The 18,419-nt window shown below is 44.0% G+C and overlaps 1 protein-coding gene across 1 annotated transcript; it reads right to left on the bottom strand.

The window, feature by feature from the left end:
- Positions 1 to 1,747: 1,747 nt before the first annotated feature.
- Positions 1,748 to 13,449, bottom strand: LOC128834413 (GTP cyclohydrolase 1-like). The gene is made up of 5 exons (XM_054023124.1): positions 13,030 to 13,449; positions 8,751 to 8,860; positions 3,823 to 3,878; positions 2,662 to 2,693; positions 1,748 to 1,836 (listed from the first exon to the last, which is right to left on the bottom strand). The coding sequence occupies exons 1-5, from the start codon at positions 13,337 to 13,339 to the stop codon at positions 1,748 to 1,750; spliced, it is 597 nt and encodes a 198-aa protein (XP_053879099.1). The 5' UTR covers positions 13,340 to 13,449.
- Between the last annotated feature and the right edge of the window lie 4,970 nt (positions 13,450 to 18,419).

Genomic DNA, 18,419 nt, shown 5'->3' with positions numbered 1-18,419 from the left:
ATAAAGGCCACAGGATTTTTGTGCTTAATTTCACCTTCCTGTGGCGGCTTGTTTGGTTTTTTTTGTTTTTTGTTTTTTTTTTGAGGGGGTGGTGGCTTGTTTTAGCTCCCATCTAGCAACACCTTTCCATAGCACTCTACGGTTAGCATTGGGAAACAGCTAATCTCTTTTCAGTTCAGTAATTGTGATTTAGGCACATTCATTCTCTCCCACATATTTTATGACATTACAAGGCATTAGTGAGAACCAAGCTGTCACACAGCTATTTCTAAACACAGACTCTACAAACAGTCCTGCATCACACACAGTAATTAGTTTCTGGCAATTGGTTTTACTGTTAGAGCCAACAAACAGTGAGTGGGAAGCTGTTTCCATTTAATTCTTGATCAGTGTAAGAAATTCCTCTCTGGTTTTTGGATCTTCTCGCAAGACTCCGAGCATGGTGCTGGTGACAGTCCTGCTGTTCATTTTCTGAACCCCTCGCATAACCATGCACATGTGCCTACAAGGTAATTAGTTAAATAGCCAACCTTAGTTTAATATGTTAATAACCAGCACACTGGGATAACTGGATCTAATTACCATTATGATAATCAGCAATACACTGTGTGACAAGTAATGCCTCTGATTAATTAAAGCATGTCCAAATATTATTGGGAGTTCACTCAGAACTATTGATAGGAGAATCATTCTTGAATTCTATTTTCTTTAAATGTTGTAGTATTTCAAAACAACATTTAGTGAGGGGGGTTGTTTGTTTACAACCATACATAGTGACTGAAGTTGAAATAAATGATTAAATATTTACAGGAAGCTTAAGCAGATCGTGTTTGAACTATTCTGTCTACGTTCACCAATTTTGCCCTGCAGAACAGCACAAACCAGGCCAATAAAGGTATGTGTACCCTGTAATTAAACACCCATGGCCAGCCTGTGTGAGCTGACTCAGGCTCATGGGACTAGGGCTACGGGGCTCTAAAATTGCAGTGTAGATGTTCAGGCTTGGGGACCCCATGAAGAGGGAGGGTCCCAGAGCTTATGCTCCAGTCCAAGCCAAAATGTCTCCTCTGCCATTAAACAGCCCCTTAACCCAAGCCCCTCAAGCCCGAGTCAGCTGACATGGGCCAGTCACAGGTGTTTAACTGCAGGGTAGACATATCCTAAATGTATTGGTGCCAGATGTGACTGGTCCACATGTTAGAATACACTTGGACAATTTTTGGGGTAAGCCTGAAAAAACTACTAAGACTTGTACCAATTTGAGCACACAAAGTGACATACAGTGGAATATGTGCCAAAATCTGTATACCCTACTTTTATACCCTACATGGTCACTTCAAGCTAAGTTACCCATACATACCCTGCAGCATTTGTTGGAGTGTGTGAGAAAGGATGATGTTGACAGAGGTCACCATTTCTGATCAGCTAGTATGTGAAGTACTGTAATATAGAAGTTATCTATCCAGGTACTTAAATGGCCCCATCATCGTGGCATCTGAATACCTCACAGTTACTAGTGAAGGCATCCTGATGTGCCCAGTGAAGAGCAGTGATATCAGGATCCTCATTTTACAGATGGGGAACTGAGCTAGAGAGATTAAATGACTTGTCTAAGGTCCTTCAGGAAGTCTGTGGTAGGAACTGAAACGCAACTCTCTCAAGTCTGTTTAGGTAACGATGACATTTCAGATAGTGTGGTAACTGTTCTTAGAGGTTGACTTTAATGGGACTAACACTAATGAATTACTTAAGATGCTTCTACAATCACAGCCACTCCGGCAGGTTTCAGAGCCTCAGTAATTGCCAGAGCGATCTGTCTGGTAAGCCGCTCTTGAACTGGAAAGAGAACAGTATGATTTTTCTATATGTAATTGCCACTCTTGGTACTCCTTGCAAACTCAAAGAAAATACATTCCTAATGTGCTCTAAATACAGTCCATCAAATTCTCCCACTGGCTAACTAAAATAAAATGAGCCCCTGTGCTAAAAATGTTTTTTTTTAATTATTTTTTCAATGTGAATTTAGTGCTTGTAAAAAGTGCTGGAATGACAACTTTGGAGCCCTGAAATCTGTTCTTTATCCAGTGAGCAAATATTTATCCACCTTGATTGCCCGCAGGATTTTTAATAGTTAACAAAACCGCCCTCACTCCCTGTGAAACACATTATCCAAAGTCAGTTTTCCGCACACTGCAGAGACTGCTGTCCTCCTTGGCTACTTATCAGAGGTGGCCTATGCACCGAGTACACTTCCTCATTCTTTCAGAAAAAGGGCCCCCAACACATTTCTTATTTCATATGCATAACTTCCCCATTATACCGACCCAGCTGTTGAATTGTAAATACCAAGGTTCTGGACTTAGGACTAGACGCCTCAAGCTTCCAATAAAGTCAATATACTGTTGACGTGTAGGATCAGGCTGCTTTAGTTTGATGTTTTCTGCTTGGTCCCTTGACAGCTTTAACAAATATGCCACACTGATTATGGTCCCAGTTCAGGAGAGTACTTAGGTCTATGTCTTACTTTAAATACGTTTACTTCAACAGAACTAGTGCCATAATTAAAATTAGGCATACACTTAAGTACTTTCTTCAGTTGGGCATCATCTAGCTGAAATATAGTCCAGCAGAACAGAGAGATATTGTAGAAAGGATACACACCTTGCAGTCTTCGACTAAAGATTTCAACAATTCTGGGGGGGGAAAATGTAAGAATAATAAATATTTCCTCCTGATTTAAACACAATTTCAGTTGAGCTTAATAGACTTTCTGGGTATCACAGGTGTTAAAGTAGGATGTTATCTTGGCTATTTAGAAGGCTAAATATAATGTAGTATAAGTGATTTTACATTACAGTATGTAATGTGATTTACATATAGCTGATATTCAGTCCATTTTAGAATACCTTATATATTGAGTATTAATATATTCTACTTTGTACCACTTATTTTAACCAAAGTACCTTATATATGGATTTAGAATCTCTTATAGAAAACATTTTTTTAAATTAAGTACTGCCTCAAAAAGATCTTATTTAACCACATTATAATCTATTTTCAATCTGTGGATTATCAGCCTGTGTGTCACATTTGTAAAGCAGCCTCTGATCGATCATTAACATGCTGGTGCTCAGAATGCAGAAGACACGATCATAGATTATAACAGGGCTACTACTAGACACTTAATTATAGTCTGCCTATTGACATCAGAACTTTTAAGATGTATAGGCCGTCAACTTTTACTTAACAAACTCAGCCTGTTAAGTAGAAAAGTGAATTTCATTTATAAAAAATGTTCCTATACAAAAAGAGGCAGATATCTGAAAACTGCAGGCAACCCTGATATATAAAACAAATAAATTAAACCCAAAAGCTAAGGCAGCACCACTTGCAGCAGCTGCCAATAAACATAAAACTGCCAGCCATTGGTTCTTAGCTGAACTATTCACACCAATCCTTAGCCACGGTTAAGCCCTTCCTTCCTGAGAAGCAATGCCGAAGCACTGCAGCATGCCCACAAGGCTGTTTCAGTCCCAAGTGGAGAGGCAGTGCCAAAACTGACAGCCCCTCAAAGAGAACGTTCTCCCACTAGCCCCCTTCTATTAGCAGTGATGAGGAGTGCTCTGTATGCACAGATTGAGGGGTCTCAGTGGTTGGGGGGCAATAACTTTGTTGCTATCATACATCTCAGGGGAAGTATTCCTGTCTCTTTCTCTCTGCAGAGCATCCCAGTACATGGCATCCTCACTTGGGCTGTGCACTGAGAACAGGGTTTGGCCTTTACACCTTCACATCACTATAGCATTGCATAGATGCACTTACCTTGCAAGCTTGCTTAGTCCAACCACTTTCTTTACAGGTAAGTATCCAATATGTACCTGCAAATATGAACAGGAATCTAAGTGCTGAATGATTACTACACACCTGATTCTGCAGGAAAGTTGAAGGTCTGTATAAACTCAGGGCTCTGAGGTGCAATGTACAATGCACAGTCATGACTGTGTCTGTGAGGAGCCCTAGCCTAGTCAATGGGTCTCCACATTCATAGCAGTCTGCCCACTCCAGTGGAAATTGCAGGATCAGGGCTCCCAGAACCTAAACCTGCCGGCTTCAGGCCTGATCTTTCCTCTAGTGATGTCAATGGGAGTTTCAGTGCTGCTTTTAATGGGAGCAGGACTGGATCCTTAATGCAGACAAAGTGCCCTGTGATGTCAGACCTGCACCATGTAGTAGATGGAAAAGGTGCATATGTATAGATCATTGGCTCTCAAACTTTTTTACTGGTGACCCCCTTTCACATAGCAAGCCTCTGAGTGTGACCCCCCCCTTAAATATATAAAAAGTGTTTTAACTTATAACACCATTATAAATGCTGGAAGCAAAGTGGGGTTTGGGGTTGAGGTTGACAGCTCGCGACCCCCCATGTAATAACCTGGCAACCCCCTGAGGGGTCCCGACCCCCAGTTTGAGAACCCCTGGTTTAGATGCTGTGTAGCTTATGGGCATATGTAGAGCAAGTAGATTTACTGGTCAGGAAGAAGACAGTCGTTCATGTTGTTGTACATTCCAAACAGTTTGAGCTCTCAAGAATTATCAGTCTTCATGGAAAAAGTGTCGGAGAGAGGCACGAGAGGGGAAAGCAGCAAGTAGGAGAGGAGGTTTATTGAGAGAGAGAGAGAGAGAGAAACTGGAGAAAGGAAAGAAGGAGATTGTTACAGGAGAAAAAGCAATGTGGAAGGGAGGAAGATGGAGCTGGGAAGAGGCAGGAGTAAGATACATGGAACTATTTATTTATTTATTTATTTAATCTTCATTCTAGCAGGCCCCTGCCTTGGGAGCTTTGGTTGTACACTGATTGCCAGTTTGGGATGCTGAGTGCAATCACTTTTAAGAAGTTTAAGTTGTGTTTGGAAGAGACTTCAGGAAAAATTTCCCTGTGTATACTCAGACAAGCTTAATCCCATATATCTATGCAGGCAATGCCCCCCTCACAAATCAGCTTCAGTGGATATTTAATGTGGAAGGGGCAGGAATCCTCATTTTCCATGATTAAAAAATCCAAAATTCTCCGATTTAAAAAAACCCCAAAATCTGTGTTTTTCCACACTTAAAATGAAATGCTGCACTTTAGTTTCCCTAGCTACAATATATATAGGTACCAGCCGAACACAATGTTTTACTGATATATTTACAATTTTAAAGCAAGTTCCAAGCCTACCAGCGCCATCAATCATTATAATAAAATCATCCAGTCACAGTGTATTGTTTCTTTATTGTTGTTGATGGTCCTGCTGTTTTAACCTCTTCTTTTCATTGTTTGTTTAGTGCTTTCCATGTGTTCTACAAGTGTCTGCCTTTGAACATAATCTACAGCCTTGCTGCATACAGTACAGAACAGCACCTCACCAGGAACGTGAAATTTGTCCTTGCCAAACTTAGTGATACGGGCTTTAGGGATGATTTTTAAAGCTTTTTGGCATTTTTTCATACGTTTAATTACTCACAGCTGGAGGCTGAAGTGAACTCAATAATAATGGGGGATTTCAACTATCCCCTTATTGATTAGGTACATGTCACCTCAGGACGGGATGCAGAGATAAAGTTTCTTGACACCTTAAATGACTGCTTCTTGGAGCAGCTAATCCTGGAACCTACGAGAGGAGAGGCAATTCTTGATTTAGTCCCAAGTAGAGCTCAGCAGCTGGTCCAAAAGGTGAATATAGCTAGACTTCCTGGTAATGGGATCATAATAAAATTAAATTTAACATCCCCATGGTGGGGAAAAACAGAAATTAAAAGGTACAATGCCAAATGTGAAATCCCTGCAAGCTGCATGGAAACTTTTTAAAGACACCATAATAGAGGCTCAACTTAAATGTATACTCCAAATTAAAAAAACATAGTAAGAGAACCAAAAGTACCACTGTGGCTAAAAAACAAAAGTAAAAGAAGCAGTGAGAGACAAAAAGGCATCCTTTAAAAAGTGGAAGCTAAATCCTAGTGAGGAAAATAGAAAGGAGCATACACTGGCAAGTGAAGTATAAAAATATAATGAGGAAGGCCAAAAAAGAATTTGAAGAACAGTTAGCCAAAGACTCAAGAAGTAATAGCAATTTTTTTGTTAAGTACATCAGAAGCAGGAAACCTGCTAAACACCAGTGGGGCCACTGGACGATCAAGATGCTAAAGGAACATTCAAGGATGATCAGGCCGTTGCAGAGAAACTAAATGACTTCTTTGCATCAGTCTTCACGGCTGAGGTTGTGAGGGAGATTCCCTAACCTGAGCCATTCTTTTTAGGTGACAAATCTGAGGAACTGTCCCAGATTGAGGTGTCATTAGAGGAAGTTTTGGAACAAACTGATAAACTAAACAGTAACAGGCAACAAAAGTCCTGTGGCACCTTATAGACTAACAGATATATTGGAGCATAAGCTTTCGTGGGTGAATACCCACTTCGTCAGACGCATGACAGTAAACAGTAATAAGTCACCAGGACCAGATGGTATTCACCCAAGAATTCGGAAGGAACTCAAATGTGAAATTGCAGAACTACTAACTGTAGTTTGTAACCTATCATTTAAATGAGCTTCTGTACCAAATGACTGGAGGATAGCTAATGTGATGCCAATTTTTAAAAAGGGCTCCAGAGGTGATCCCTGCAATTGCAGGCCGGTAAGCCTGACTTCGGTACTGGGCAAACTGGTTGAAACTATAGTAAAGAACAAAATTGCCATAGAGACATAGATTAACATAATTCATTGGGGAAAGAGTCAACATGGTTTTTGTAAAGAGAAATAATGCCTCACCAATCTACTAGAATTCTTTGCGTGTTGACCCCCTCATGTGGGCAAAGAGCATCCAGTGGACATAGTGTACTTAGATTTTCAGAAAGCCTTTGACAAGGTCCCTCACCAAAGGCTCTTGAGCAAAGTAAGCGGTCATGGGATAAGAGGGAAGGTCTTCTTATGGATTGGTAACTGGTTAAAAGATAGGAGACAAATGGTAGGAATAAATGGTCAGTTTTCAGAATGGAGAGAGGTAAATAAATAGTACTGTCCCTCAGGGATCTGTACTGGGACAAATCCTATTCAACATATTCATAAATGATCTGGAAAAGGGGGTAAACAGTGAGGTGGCAAAATTTGCAGCTGATATAAAACTATTCATGATAGTTAAGTCCCAGGCAGACTGCAAAGAGCTACAAAAGGATCTCTCAAAACTAGGTGACTGGGCAAGAAAATGGCAGATGAAATTCAATGTTGATAAATGCAAAGTAATGCACATTGGAAAACATAATCCCAGATATATATATATATATATATATATATAAAATGAGGGGGTCTAAATTAGCTGTTACAACTCAAGAAAGATCTTGGAATCATTGTGGATAGTTCTCTGAGAACATCCACTCAATGTGCAGCAACAGTCAAAAAAGCAAACAAAATGTTGGGAATCATTAAGAAAGGGATAGATAATAAGACAGAAAATATCATATTGCCTCTATATAAATCCATGGTACTCCCACATTTTGAATACTGCATGCAGATGTGGTCGCCCCATCTCAAAAAAGATACATTGGAATTGGAAAAGGTTCAGAAAAGGGCAAGAAAAATAATTAGGAGTATGGAATGTCTTCCATATGAGGAGAGATCAATAAGACTGGTACTTTTCACCTTGGAAAAGAGACGACTGGGGTGGGGGTGTGTGAATATAATAGAGGTCTATAAAATCATGACTGGTGTAGAGAAAGTAAATAAAGAAGTGTTATTTACTCCTTCTCATAACACAAGAACTAGGGGTCACCAAATTAAATTAACAGGCAGCAGGAAAGAAGTATTTTTTCACACAACTCTCAGTCAACCCGTTGTGAAGGCCAAGACTATAATAGGGTTCAAAAAAAAAAAAAAAATGAACTAGGTAAGTTCAGGGAGGATAGGTCCATCAATGGCTATTAGCCAGGATGTGAAGGCCTTGTGTCCCTTGCCTGTTTGCCAAAAGCTGGGAATGGGCAACGGGATGGATCACTTGATTATCTGTTCTGTTCATTCCCTCTGGGGCACCTGGAATTGGCCACAGTCAGAAGACAGAATAGTGGGCTAAACTGACCTTTGGTCTGACCCAGTATGGCCATTCTTATGTTAAATTTGAGATGCATTAAAATATGAACCCCTTTATGCCGCTGAGTAACTTATATGCGCCAGAAGCAGTTTATTGGAGATGTTTAGCTATGTAGATTTAAAATGCATTCAAAAATCAACCACAAGAGGGGCAGGTTACATGCACTGAAAAAGTGAAACTGCTACTTTCAGTAAAATTTAGTTAATACATTTTTAGTTTTCCACAAAATGTAAAAACTAAAGATTCTTTGTAAAAATGCATATTCCATGTTTTTCTGCAACAAATGGATTTCTATGATCCCTGCTAAGGAGCCTCTCCAAGGGTAATCAATTTCCTATGACCATATTGTAGAAAATATGGCTCTTCTTTCCTGACGCTAATATGCTTCATACTGCAGATGCAGTTAGTCCACAAAATAAATCCTCTACTCATCACCTCAAAATGCCCACATCATAGTTGGCATGTTTTAAAACTCTTCCTAAGAAAGACTATTCTGGATTCTACAGGACTACACTGGCTATGAGCAACAACCCACACCTTTTCAAAACACATTTTATTTCCCTTTATTCAGTAGAACACCCAAGACCTCTGAATGACAAATATTTGCTATAAGCCAGATGGATAACTACCTTGCCAAAGAAGGGTACCAAGTGGTGCTCACAAAGGGAAAACATATCAATATCCTTAACGATCACCATTTCATTATGGTCTTCATCAAAGATTGCATCATTGAGTATATCTGAAAGGACAAGATGAGCAGTTAATGAAAGATTCTACACAGGATTCTATCCTAAATAGCGTTATGCATGTACTGCAATTGATACATACTTTCCTAAGCACAAAACAAAATCTGATGTGAGAGAGAAAAGCACAACCCCAACCTTTTAAAAATAGTTTTAATATGGACATATTCTTACTGAAATGCAATGGTTGTATAGAACTGAAAGCATATTTTAGAAAATCAGTTCTAAGTACAGGTGGAATCCTACACTCAACTCACACACCCCATCTTACATGCATATAAGTAACTTTATACACAGGTGTCATCCAGTGGGCTTCAGCCCTGCCAAGCAGTGCTAAACTTCTTTTTATGCAGTTCTTATTTTTGGGGGCCTACTGAATGGTCCCAACTCCCAGTCACAGGCAGGGAGAAGGGAGCACTGATCACAGTTCATGCCTATAAATAGAAAGAGGACAGCACCCACTGTTTAGGTGTACATTAGCTTATTTCCTAATAAACTAGTATAGAATGTTATCTGTTTGGAGAAGATGAGTCCCTAGTACACAAATTCTTTATCAAATCTGTACTTCAGAAGCTGCAAAGCCTTATTTGTTTATGTTCATTTGAAAGAGAAAAGTCTAAACACTGAAGATGAGAAAAATTTGTCATCACAGAGACCAGCTCCTATTGTGGATACTAAGATACAGAATAGAGAACCAGAAAAATACAAAATGGGGGGAAATGTAACTAATATACATGTCAACAGTGGAAAAAGAAAAGTTTAGGATAAAAATCCCTGAAAGGTAAAACTGCAATTGATTCTTACTCCTGGATATAAGTGTTTGCATAACTTCACTTCTGCGAATAGTAACATTAAACTTATTTGCACACCCCCAAAAAATGTTTGCATCCGCAGGGCCTCATTTTACGAAATTAAGGTAATAAAGATACTATTTACGTTTAAATTTTATTGGTATACCTCCAGGAATAATTCATACACAACCATCGAGCCTGCTGCCACTTGCTGTCCCCCTCCCTCTTTTTTAACTGATGCTCAAGCTGAAATTCTTGTTTCCTGTTATTTGTATGGCAGTAGTGCAAAGGAGCCCCAGTCCTGGACCAGGACCCCGTTGTGCTAGGTGCGGTACAAACATAGCACAAAATGGCAAATTAGTATTCTATGAGTAATATACCTGATTCTGCTCAGATTCATTTATTTTAAAATTACTTCCCCCTTCTTCCCACCCGAATGCCACTTATACATATGAATACCATCCTGAAGCTGGAGAGTAAAATGGAGAAAATTCCCTGTTTTTAATTCCCACATTTCACTGATAGTATATTTCATACAGTCAAGTTTATGAGATTGGGAAGGGTTTTGAAGGTTTACAGAGGTGAAGGCTGTTAAATGCAAGAACTGAAACCCACAGAGCGCCTTCCAGGAATGTGAGAATCTGCCTCCTTAATGAAGTGAAAAATGAAGTGTGATTATAGCGCCAGGATATCAGAGAGATAAGGTAGGTGAGGTAATATCTTTCATTGCACAGGTGCCAACTTTTTTCTGCACCAGTGGGTGCTCGTGGCCCCGGCCCCAGCCCCGCCCCAACTCCACCCCTGCCCCAAAATCCCTGCCCTAACTCTGCCCCTCCCTGCCCCTATTGGACCCCTCCCCCGCCTCTTCCCCCAAGCACACCGTGTTCCCCTTCCTCCCCCCCTCCCAGGCTTGCCGTGCAAAACAGCTGTTTCACAGCGCATGCTCTGGGAGGGAGGGGGGAGAAGCAGGACACAGCGGCATGCTCAGGGGAGGAGGCGGAGCGGAGGCGGAGGTGAGCTGGGGTAGGGGGGTGGGGCAGGGAGCAGCCAGTGGGTGCAGAGCACCCACCAATTTTTCCCCATGGGTGCTCAAGCCCCGGAGCACCCACGGAGTCAGCGCCTATGTTTCATTGGACCCACTTCTTTTGGTGAGAGAAACAAGCTTTGGAGCTTACACAGAACTCTTCTTCAGGTCTGGGAAACTTATTCACAGTGTCAGCTAAATACAAGGTGGAAGAGATTGTTCAGGATAAGTAGTTAAAATGTATTTCAAGGGGCCAGTCAAGGTGAAGTGGTCCATTAACCCTCCAGTTGAGGGAAGCACCTGGGGGAGGAAGGGGTTATGTAGTGAGTCGGTGTGGCTCCCCTCCTGTCCAGAAGAGGGAGCCCACGTGCCGGCACCAGAGTGGGTGGGACCACCACCACCTGTCCCCGCCCCCCGGAAGTCAAGGGGCGGGACAGGTAGTATAAAGGCCGGCCGCCAGAGCTCAGTTGGAGCTCAGCCACCACAGGGAGCAGACGTGCGGCCGGTAGCTCCTGGCCAGGAGACCGTCGAAGACCGGGGCTTGGACCCTGGCTGGCCTGAGCTACCCCGGGCCCGCTACGAGGAGGAGCCGCCGGAGCCCGTTCACGCCCGCCACTGGGAGAACCCCTGGGAACCGGACCCCACTAACCCTGAGGGTGAGACTGGACCCGAACCCCTTCGCCCCTGCTGCTATCCAGAGGAGCCGCCTGAGGACCATTGGCCGGACTTCCCGGCAGAGCTACCAGACTTGCCACCGAGCCCGGGCAGAGAGGAGCCCATGGAGATGGACTGGCCCGATCCCGGCATAACGAACGAGGTAGGCTGGGAGGGGGATCACGGAAGTAGCCCGGGGATAGCCGACCCCGGTCCGGCTGCAACTGAGTGTGAGCCTATGTCAGTGTGTTGCGGTCTGGATACCCCACTGACCAGCAGCGGCAGCAACCGCTGTTAGGGCCCTGGGCTGGAACGCAGTGGAGTGGGTGGGCCTGCGTTCCCCCCTGCCACCCTCCGCACGGGTGGCAGGCTTCCCCCTCACCCAACGCTCGGCTACAGAAGCCTAGGCGTATCTTATTTGAACTATTTGCTCGCTCAGCCCCTGCAACAAGGGCCTGAGCTAACTGTGTTTGCCCCGCCCTGATCCAGGGCCCGGGCTTTGAACTATTCACTCGCTCAGCCCCTGCAACAAGGGCCTGAGCCTAACTGTGTTTGCCCCGCCCTGATCCAGGGCCTGGGCTTTGAACTGTCTGCTCGCTCAGCCCCTGCAACCAAGGGCCTGAGCTAACTGTGTTTGCCCCGCCCTGATCCAGGGCCTGGGCTCTGAACTGTCTGCTCGCTCAGCCCCTGCAACCAAGGGCCTGAGCCTAACTGTGTTTGCCCCGCCCTGATCCAGGGCCTGGGCTTTGAACTCTTTGCTCGCTCAGCCCCTGCAAACAAGGGCCTGAGCCTAACTGTGTTTGCCCCGCCCTGATCCAGGGCCTGGGCTCTGAACTATTTGCTCGCTCAGCCCCTGCAGTAAAGGGCCTGAGCTTTAACTGTGGTTGCTCCGACTCTGCACTAAAGAGCCGGAGTTCCGGGACTAACTGACTACTTGTTCCCACAGTAGTGAGTCGGTGTGGCTCCCCTCCTGTCCGGAAGGGTCGAGCCCCGGCTAGGACCTACTACAGGTTATTAGTGGGTTACAGATTGCTGTAATAAGCCATAAATCCAGTGTCTCTAGTCCCTGACTTTTAGTGTCTAGCAGAGTTATGAATTTAAGCTGCCAGGCTCCTTTTTTGAAAGTGTTGTGCAGGTTTTCTTTGAGGATGAGGGATCAGATATAGACACACTGGATTTGTGGCTTATTACAACAATCTGTAACCCACTACTCTCCCCCCCCCCCCCCAGCTGCCTTTTCCCCTCTCTTTTCCCCCTATGACTGGCCACTTCACCTTAAATGATCCCTTGAAAGATGTGTTAACTTTTACCCTAACCACCTTACTCTGTTCCACCTTGTGCTTAGCTCTGACCCACTGAGTCAGTTTCCCAGGCCTGAAGGAGCGCTTGGTGTAGATGAAAAACTGGTCTCTCTCACCATCAGCCCTGGGTCCAATTCAAGTAATACCCCCACCCTCCTTGTCTTTGGCGGAGGGGTGGAAGACAATGAAGCAGCAGCTGGGAGGAGAGGCTCCAGCTGAGGGACTTTGGTCTCGATGAGCAGGGAGGCAGAGACCAGGGGCGCTTGCACTTTCCCCTCCATAGAACCATAGAAGATCAGGGTTGGAAGAGACCTCAGGAGGTCATCTAGTCCAACCCCCACAACCTTCACAGGCAGGCGTCGGCAAAGCGCATCCCCGCGGCCAGCAGGACTCACCCTCGATGGTTTCTTGGTAGCCTTTCGTGAGAAACTGCATGGCTTTGGCAGCCCTCCTGGGCGTCTGGAGCAGCCCCTGCCTGGCAGGGTTCTCGCCCAGCCCCTCCAGGATGCTCAGGTAGGCGTCCTCCAAGGCAGGCAGCTCGCCGCCCTCGGCCGCCTCCTCCCGGCTGCGCTTCTCCGGGCGATACTGCACCAGGGCCCGGCGCATCTCGGCCGACAACAGCTCGCTGTAGCCATTGCAGCAGGGGCGCGGCATGGCCCCGCCGCGGGGGCGCGGCAGCTCCTCGCCGGCCGCTTGGCACGCCATGCTGCGGGGCAAGCCGCGGGGAGACACCGTGCTGTGCCTGGGGCTGCGGGCCTCTATTTATCCCCGCTGCCTCTCCACGGTTATTTCCCCCGCTCAGCAGGAGACGTCCTCGGGGCTGTCAGCTGGGCAGGCTCCTCTGAGCGGCCATTGTCCCCGGCTGTCCCTGTGCCCGGCGGGCAGAGCCCATCTGACCTGCCGGCAGTAATCAGAGGACACGGGTGCTCGTCACGCTCCACGCTCCTAATGCGCCTGCTTTCCAGGGCCCCAGGACCGTAACCCAGCCGTGAACTGGTACATATCCGCCCTGCTCCTTCCCTCCCGCTTGGGGGTGCTTTCCTGGGGCGCTGCTGGCCCCTCTTCCTGGCCGAGGGGGCAGCAAAGCAGGAGGATAAAGCTGGTTCCTTATCCCCAGCTCCTGATTTGTGGTTCCCAGGTCCTTATTGCACGGTCCAAACTAGTTACAGTACATCAGTATGGGATCTTATACAATCACATTCCATCACATTTCTGTGGTAAAAATTTAAATGACGAGCCAATTCGGTATTCATTCAGTAATCAAGGAGTTGGGGTGTGTCTGACTGTAAGTATAATGTGTCATTCAGGTCACACCAAGTGACCCCTTCCCCACAACCATCAGATTTTGCTGAAGGAGCTGGGACACACATGCTACTCCATGACCCAAAGCTTGGTTCCTGCACAATATGCTGCCCAGGGCTGCCCAGAGGAATCAGGGGGCCTAGGGCAAAGCAATTTCGGGGGAGCGGACATAAAAAAGGGCGCCACCCGCTGCGGCACTTGTACTCACCGGATGGCGCTCCGAGTCTTCGGTGGCAGTTCAGTGGTGGGTCCTTCACTCGTTCGGGGTCTTCGGCGGCACATATAATAGCCCCACCTCCTTTCCTTTTTAATTCCAAAATTCTATCATAGAAATGCCAGCCCTCAGTATGACCAAGTTTGTGGAAACGTACAAAATATGTATTGTATGTTATCCCAGCATCTTTGGATCTACAATGACACCACCTTTGTTTTAACAAACTAGTGTTTATACAAATAATTTTGGTGACTTCTATTGAACTAATCAATATTTGAAACATTACGTTAAATATGAATGCTATATTCAAGTTACATGGAAAAGTGCTACAGAGAAGGCAGATAAAGTATTTTTCTGGGATAGAGGCATTTCATATTTGTCTGAATAGTCAGCAAATGGTATTTGAAAAAATTCCGGTCACTATTTTGAGATGCATCCACCAAAATGTACCTTATTTCCTTTCAACTTACTATCATGCACAGAAATCGCTGATGGAAATAGCCACGGGTGAAATTTTTGAATCTTTCTATGATCAGACTTTACTGCAAGTGGAATGAGTAAGATGCATGGCTCAGCACTGATGAAATGACGTGTATTTACCTGACATAATCCATTGCATTTGTTCACTTTGACTCTGAAATTGTAAAATAAGAAGTTACTATTCAGTATAATAAAAAAAATTGAGCAATTAACTGAGCAATTGTTACTCTTGTCGGTGCTGCCCATTAGTGATATCCCCAGGGACAGAAGTATGTGCAGTGGAGTGTCTTCTTTTGGCTGGGTTTTACGTTGGTTTTTTATTATTTAATTATATCTGTTGCTATGTGTTCGTTAGAGAAGTCAAGGCCAAAGAACAACAAGGAGTCTGGTGGCACCTTAAAGACTAACAGATTTATTTGGGCATAAGCTTTCGTGAGTTAAAACCTCACTTTTTCTGAGGTTTTAACTCACGAAAGCTTATGCCCAAATAAATCTGTTAGTCTTTAAGGTGCCACCAGACTCCTTGTTGTTTTTGTAGATACAGACTAACACGGCTACCCCCTGATACTTAAGGCCAAAGAAATGAGCCTTGCAGGTGGTGAGGTTTGTGATGATGCCTTAGTTCCTGAAGGAGGTCATTCCACAGTCTGGGACCAGTCGTTCGCGCCTCTCCCCCCTCCCCCCCCCCAAAAAAAAAGTTTGTCTCCCATACAGATAAGCTTTGCCCTTTGTGACATTCCCCTCTGGTGTTATCTGGACCGGTGGTCTGCTACGTCACTCCAATCCTTGACTCTGGGAGCCAGCCTTACCCTGCTCTGCTGGGTAACTCCCACTCCTGGGCTGTTCACACACAGCCTCTGGCATGTAAGCTGCTTCATCTTGCAGTGTCCGGTTATGCCCACTGGTCTCTGCAAGCTTATATGAGTTCGTCAATTTAACAAAGAAATTGATGTGTACCAGGCTTGTTATCTCAAGGGAAGCCTCTGACATGATTTCAACCAAACACACCGCTTCAGGTAGAATAAACAAACAAATTTATTAACTATAAAGATAGATTTTAAGTGATTATAAGTCAAAGCACAAGAAGTCAGATTTGGTCAAATGAAATAAAAGCAATACGCATTCTAAGCTGATCTTAACACTTTCAGTGCCCTTACAAACTTAGTTGCTTCTCATCACAGGCTGGCTGGTTGCTCTTCAGCCAGGCTCTCCCCTTTGATCAGTGCTTCAGTCGCTTGGTGTGGTGCCTGTAGATGTAGGTGGAAGAGAGAGAGAGCACGGCAAATGTCTCTCCCTTTTATCATGTCCTTTCTTCCCTCTTGGCTTTGCCCCCCGCCCTTCAGAGTCAGGTGAGCATTACCTCATCACAGTTCCAAACTGACCAAAGGAAGGGGGGTGACTCCCTTGAGAGTCTAAGAGATTCTTTTGTTACTGCCTAGGCCAGTGCCCTTTGTTCCTGTGAGGCTGGGCTGGGTTTGTCCCATACCTGCCCTGATGAGGTGTGAACTGCCTCTCTGCTCTTGGAGAGTTTTTCCCTGGGCTTATTTTAAGCCGTGAGGATACATTTTCAGCCTCATAACTACATACATGAAATGATACAGTAATGTTATAGGTTAACAATGATGCTCAGTGCATCATGAGCCTTCCGAAGACACCAGACATGACAAACTTTGCACTGGATACCACACAATCATTTTACAAGGATGAACATGGGCGTGCTAGGTGTTCCTCCGAGGTACAGAGCGTCACACCCTTATCCTAGAGCAGTGGTTCCCAAACTTTAACAACCCATGAACCCCTTTCACTAAAGTGTCAAGTCTCGCAAACCCCCTCCTAAAAATGAATATTTCCAGGGATTTTCTCCTTTAGCTGAGTATAAATTAGAAAAGCAGTGATCTTGGAAATATAAAATTGGTTTTTAGGACATGCTGATTACACACTATGTATTATTAATTATTATTTATCATAACAGTATTTTTATTACATTATGAAAATGGCAGCACTCTTTCAAGATCTCACTTTTGTCACTTGTATCACTTTGAATAAGCCTGTTATAATAAAAGGCTTGTAGGCTTCATCAAGGAGTATCAGATGTGAAACAGCATGAAGGGATTTAAGAAGCCAATTCAGAGTTCCTCCTACACAAGCATTCAGGTCTTGAACAGTCCAGGCAAACAATGCACGTTACAACAAAGGTTAAACTTGTTCTTCATAATAATTTTAAGAACAACAATAGCTGCCTATTTAATTTTAAAAACAGCAAAAAATATCCACCTCCCTTTGCATTTCTTATAAGGAGTCTTAAAATTTAAATCTCAGTGTGATCAATATGCTTGCTTTGATCTGCTTAACTCTTGGAAGTCCAGGGGCTCTGGGCTGCGTCCCTAGGCACAGCTCTGTCCGCCATTAGGGAATTTTTTCCCGAGAACCCCCTGTAACATTTTGCGAACCCCCAGGGGTTCACGAACCCCAGTTTGGGAACCACTGTCTTAGAGCATTCCATTGTGCCTGAGAAGCAGTGATATTGACCATGGAATTTGTTCCGGAGCTTAGGACTTTTTTTTTTTTTTTTTTTTTTTTAAAGATATCCTGGGCTCAGGCCATTGAGTGCCTTGAAAATAAGGACTGAGACCTTGAACTTGATTTGAAATTCCACGTGAAGCAGAATAGAGAGTGGAGGATAGGTTTGATGTGTTCGGAGTAGCTTGTGTTGCTGAGGAGATACACAGCACTCTTATGGAGTCTCCTAAATGCTAAAAGCTTCATGCCCAGGTATATTGCATTGCTATAGTCCCCCTGAGAAGCAATGAAGGCCTGAATAACTGAAGCCATGTCCTTGTTCACTAGATTGGTATGGCATCTCCTAATCAACGAGAGAAGGCAGAAAGCATTACTCGCAGCTGTTGCTATGGGAGAATTCAGCATCAAAGAGGAATACAAGAGTACTCCTCTTGTATGGATCCAAGTGGCTAATTGTGGATGTGCACCTTTAACCAAAGGAGACCGCATTGTGCCTGCACACTCTTATGTTATCAGCCAAACTTGTAATGTCACCAAAGAATGAAATCAGGTTTGTTTGACCAGTTTTCCATAAAACCATTTGACTGGAATTAATTATATTCCTATTCTTTAATTCTATAGCAATTGAATCCCATATCTGCTTTTTCATTTTTTTGCCTGGAATTGATCTCAAGTATAGGAACTGGCCTATAGTTACACACATCATACTGCTTACACTCTGAATATTGGCACAACCTTTATGTTCTTTCTGTTTTCTGGAAATTTCTGTAGGACAGAGATCTCTTTAGCTGACTCTTTTACGATTCTTGGGTGCAAGTTCTTCGGGTCTGCTGATGGGCTGGAAAGTAGTTCATCAACCTCCTGTTCTATGAATATTAGGAAAGGGATAGAATAAGACAGTAAATGTCATAATGCCACTATATAAAGCCATGGTACGCCCATACCTTGAATTGTGTGTGCAGTTCTGGTTGCCCCATCTCAAAAAAGATATATTATAAATGGAAAAGGTACAGAGAAGGGCAAAAAAAATGATTAGGGATATGGAACAGCTTCCATATGATTAAAAAGACTCTGACTGTTCAGTTTGGAAAAGAGAAGACTTAGGGGGGATATGATAGAGATCTATAAAATCATGAATGGTGTGGAGAAAGAGAATAGGGAAATGTTATTTACCCCTTCACAGAACACAAGAAGCAGTGGTCACCCAATGAAACTAATTGGCAGCAGGGTTAAAACAAACAAAATAAAGTTCTTCACACAATGCACAGT

Source organism: Malaclemys terrapin, chromosome 3 (assembly GCF_027887155.1).
Source record: "Malaclemys terrapin pileata isolate rMalTer1 chromosome 3, rMalTer1.hap1, whole genome shotgun sequence".
Lineage (NCBI taxonomy): Eukaryota > Metazoa > Chordata > Testudines > Emydidae > Malaclemys > Malaclemys terrapin.
This window is presented reverse-complemented; position numbering and strand designations above follow the sequence as displayed.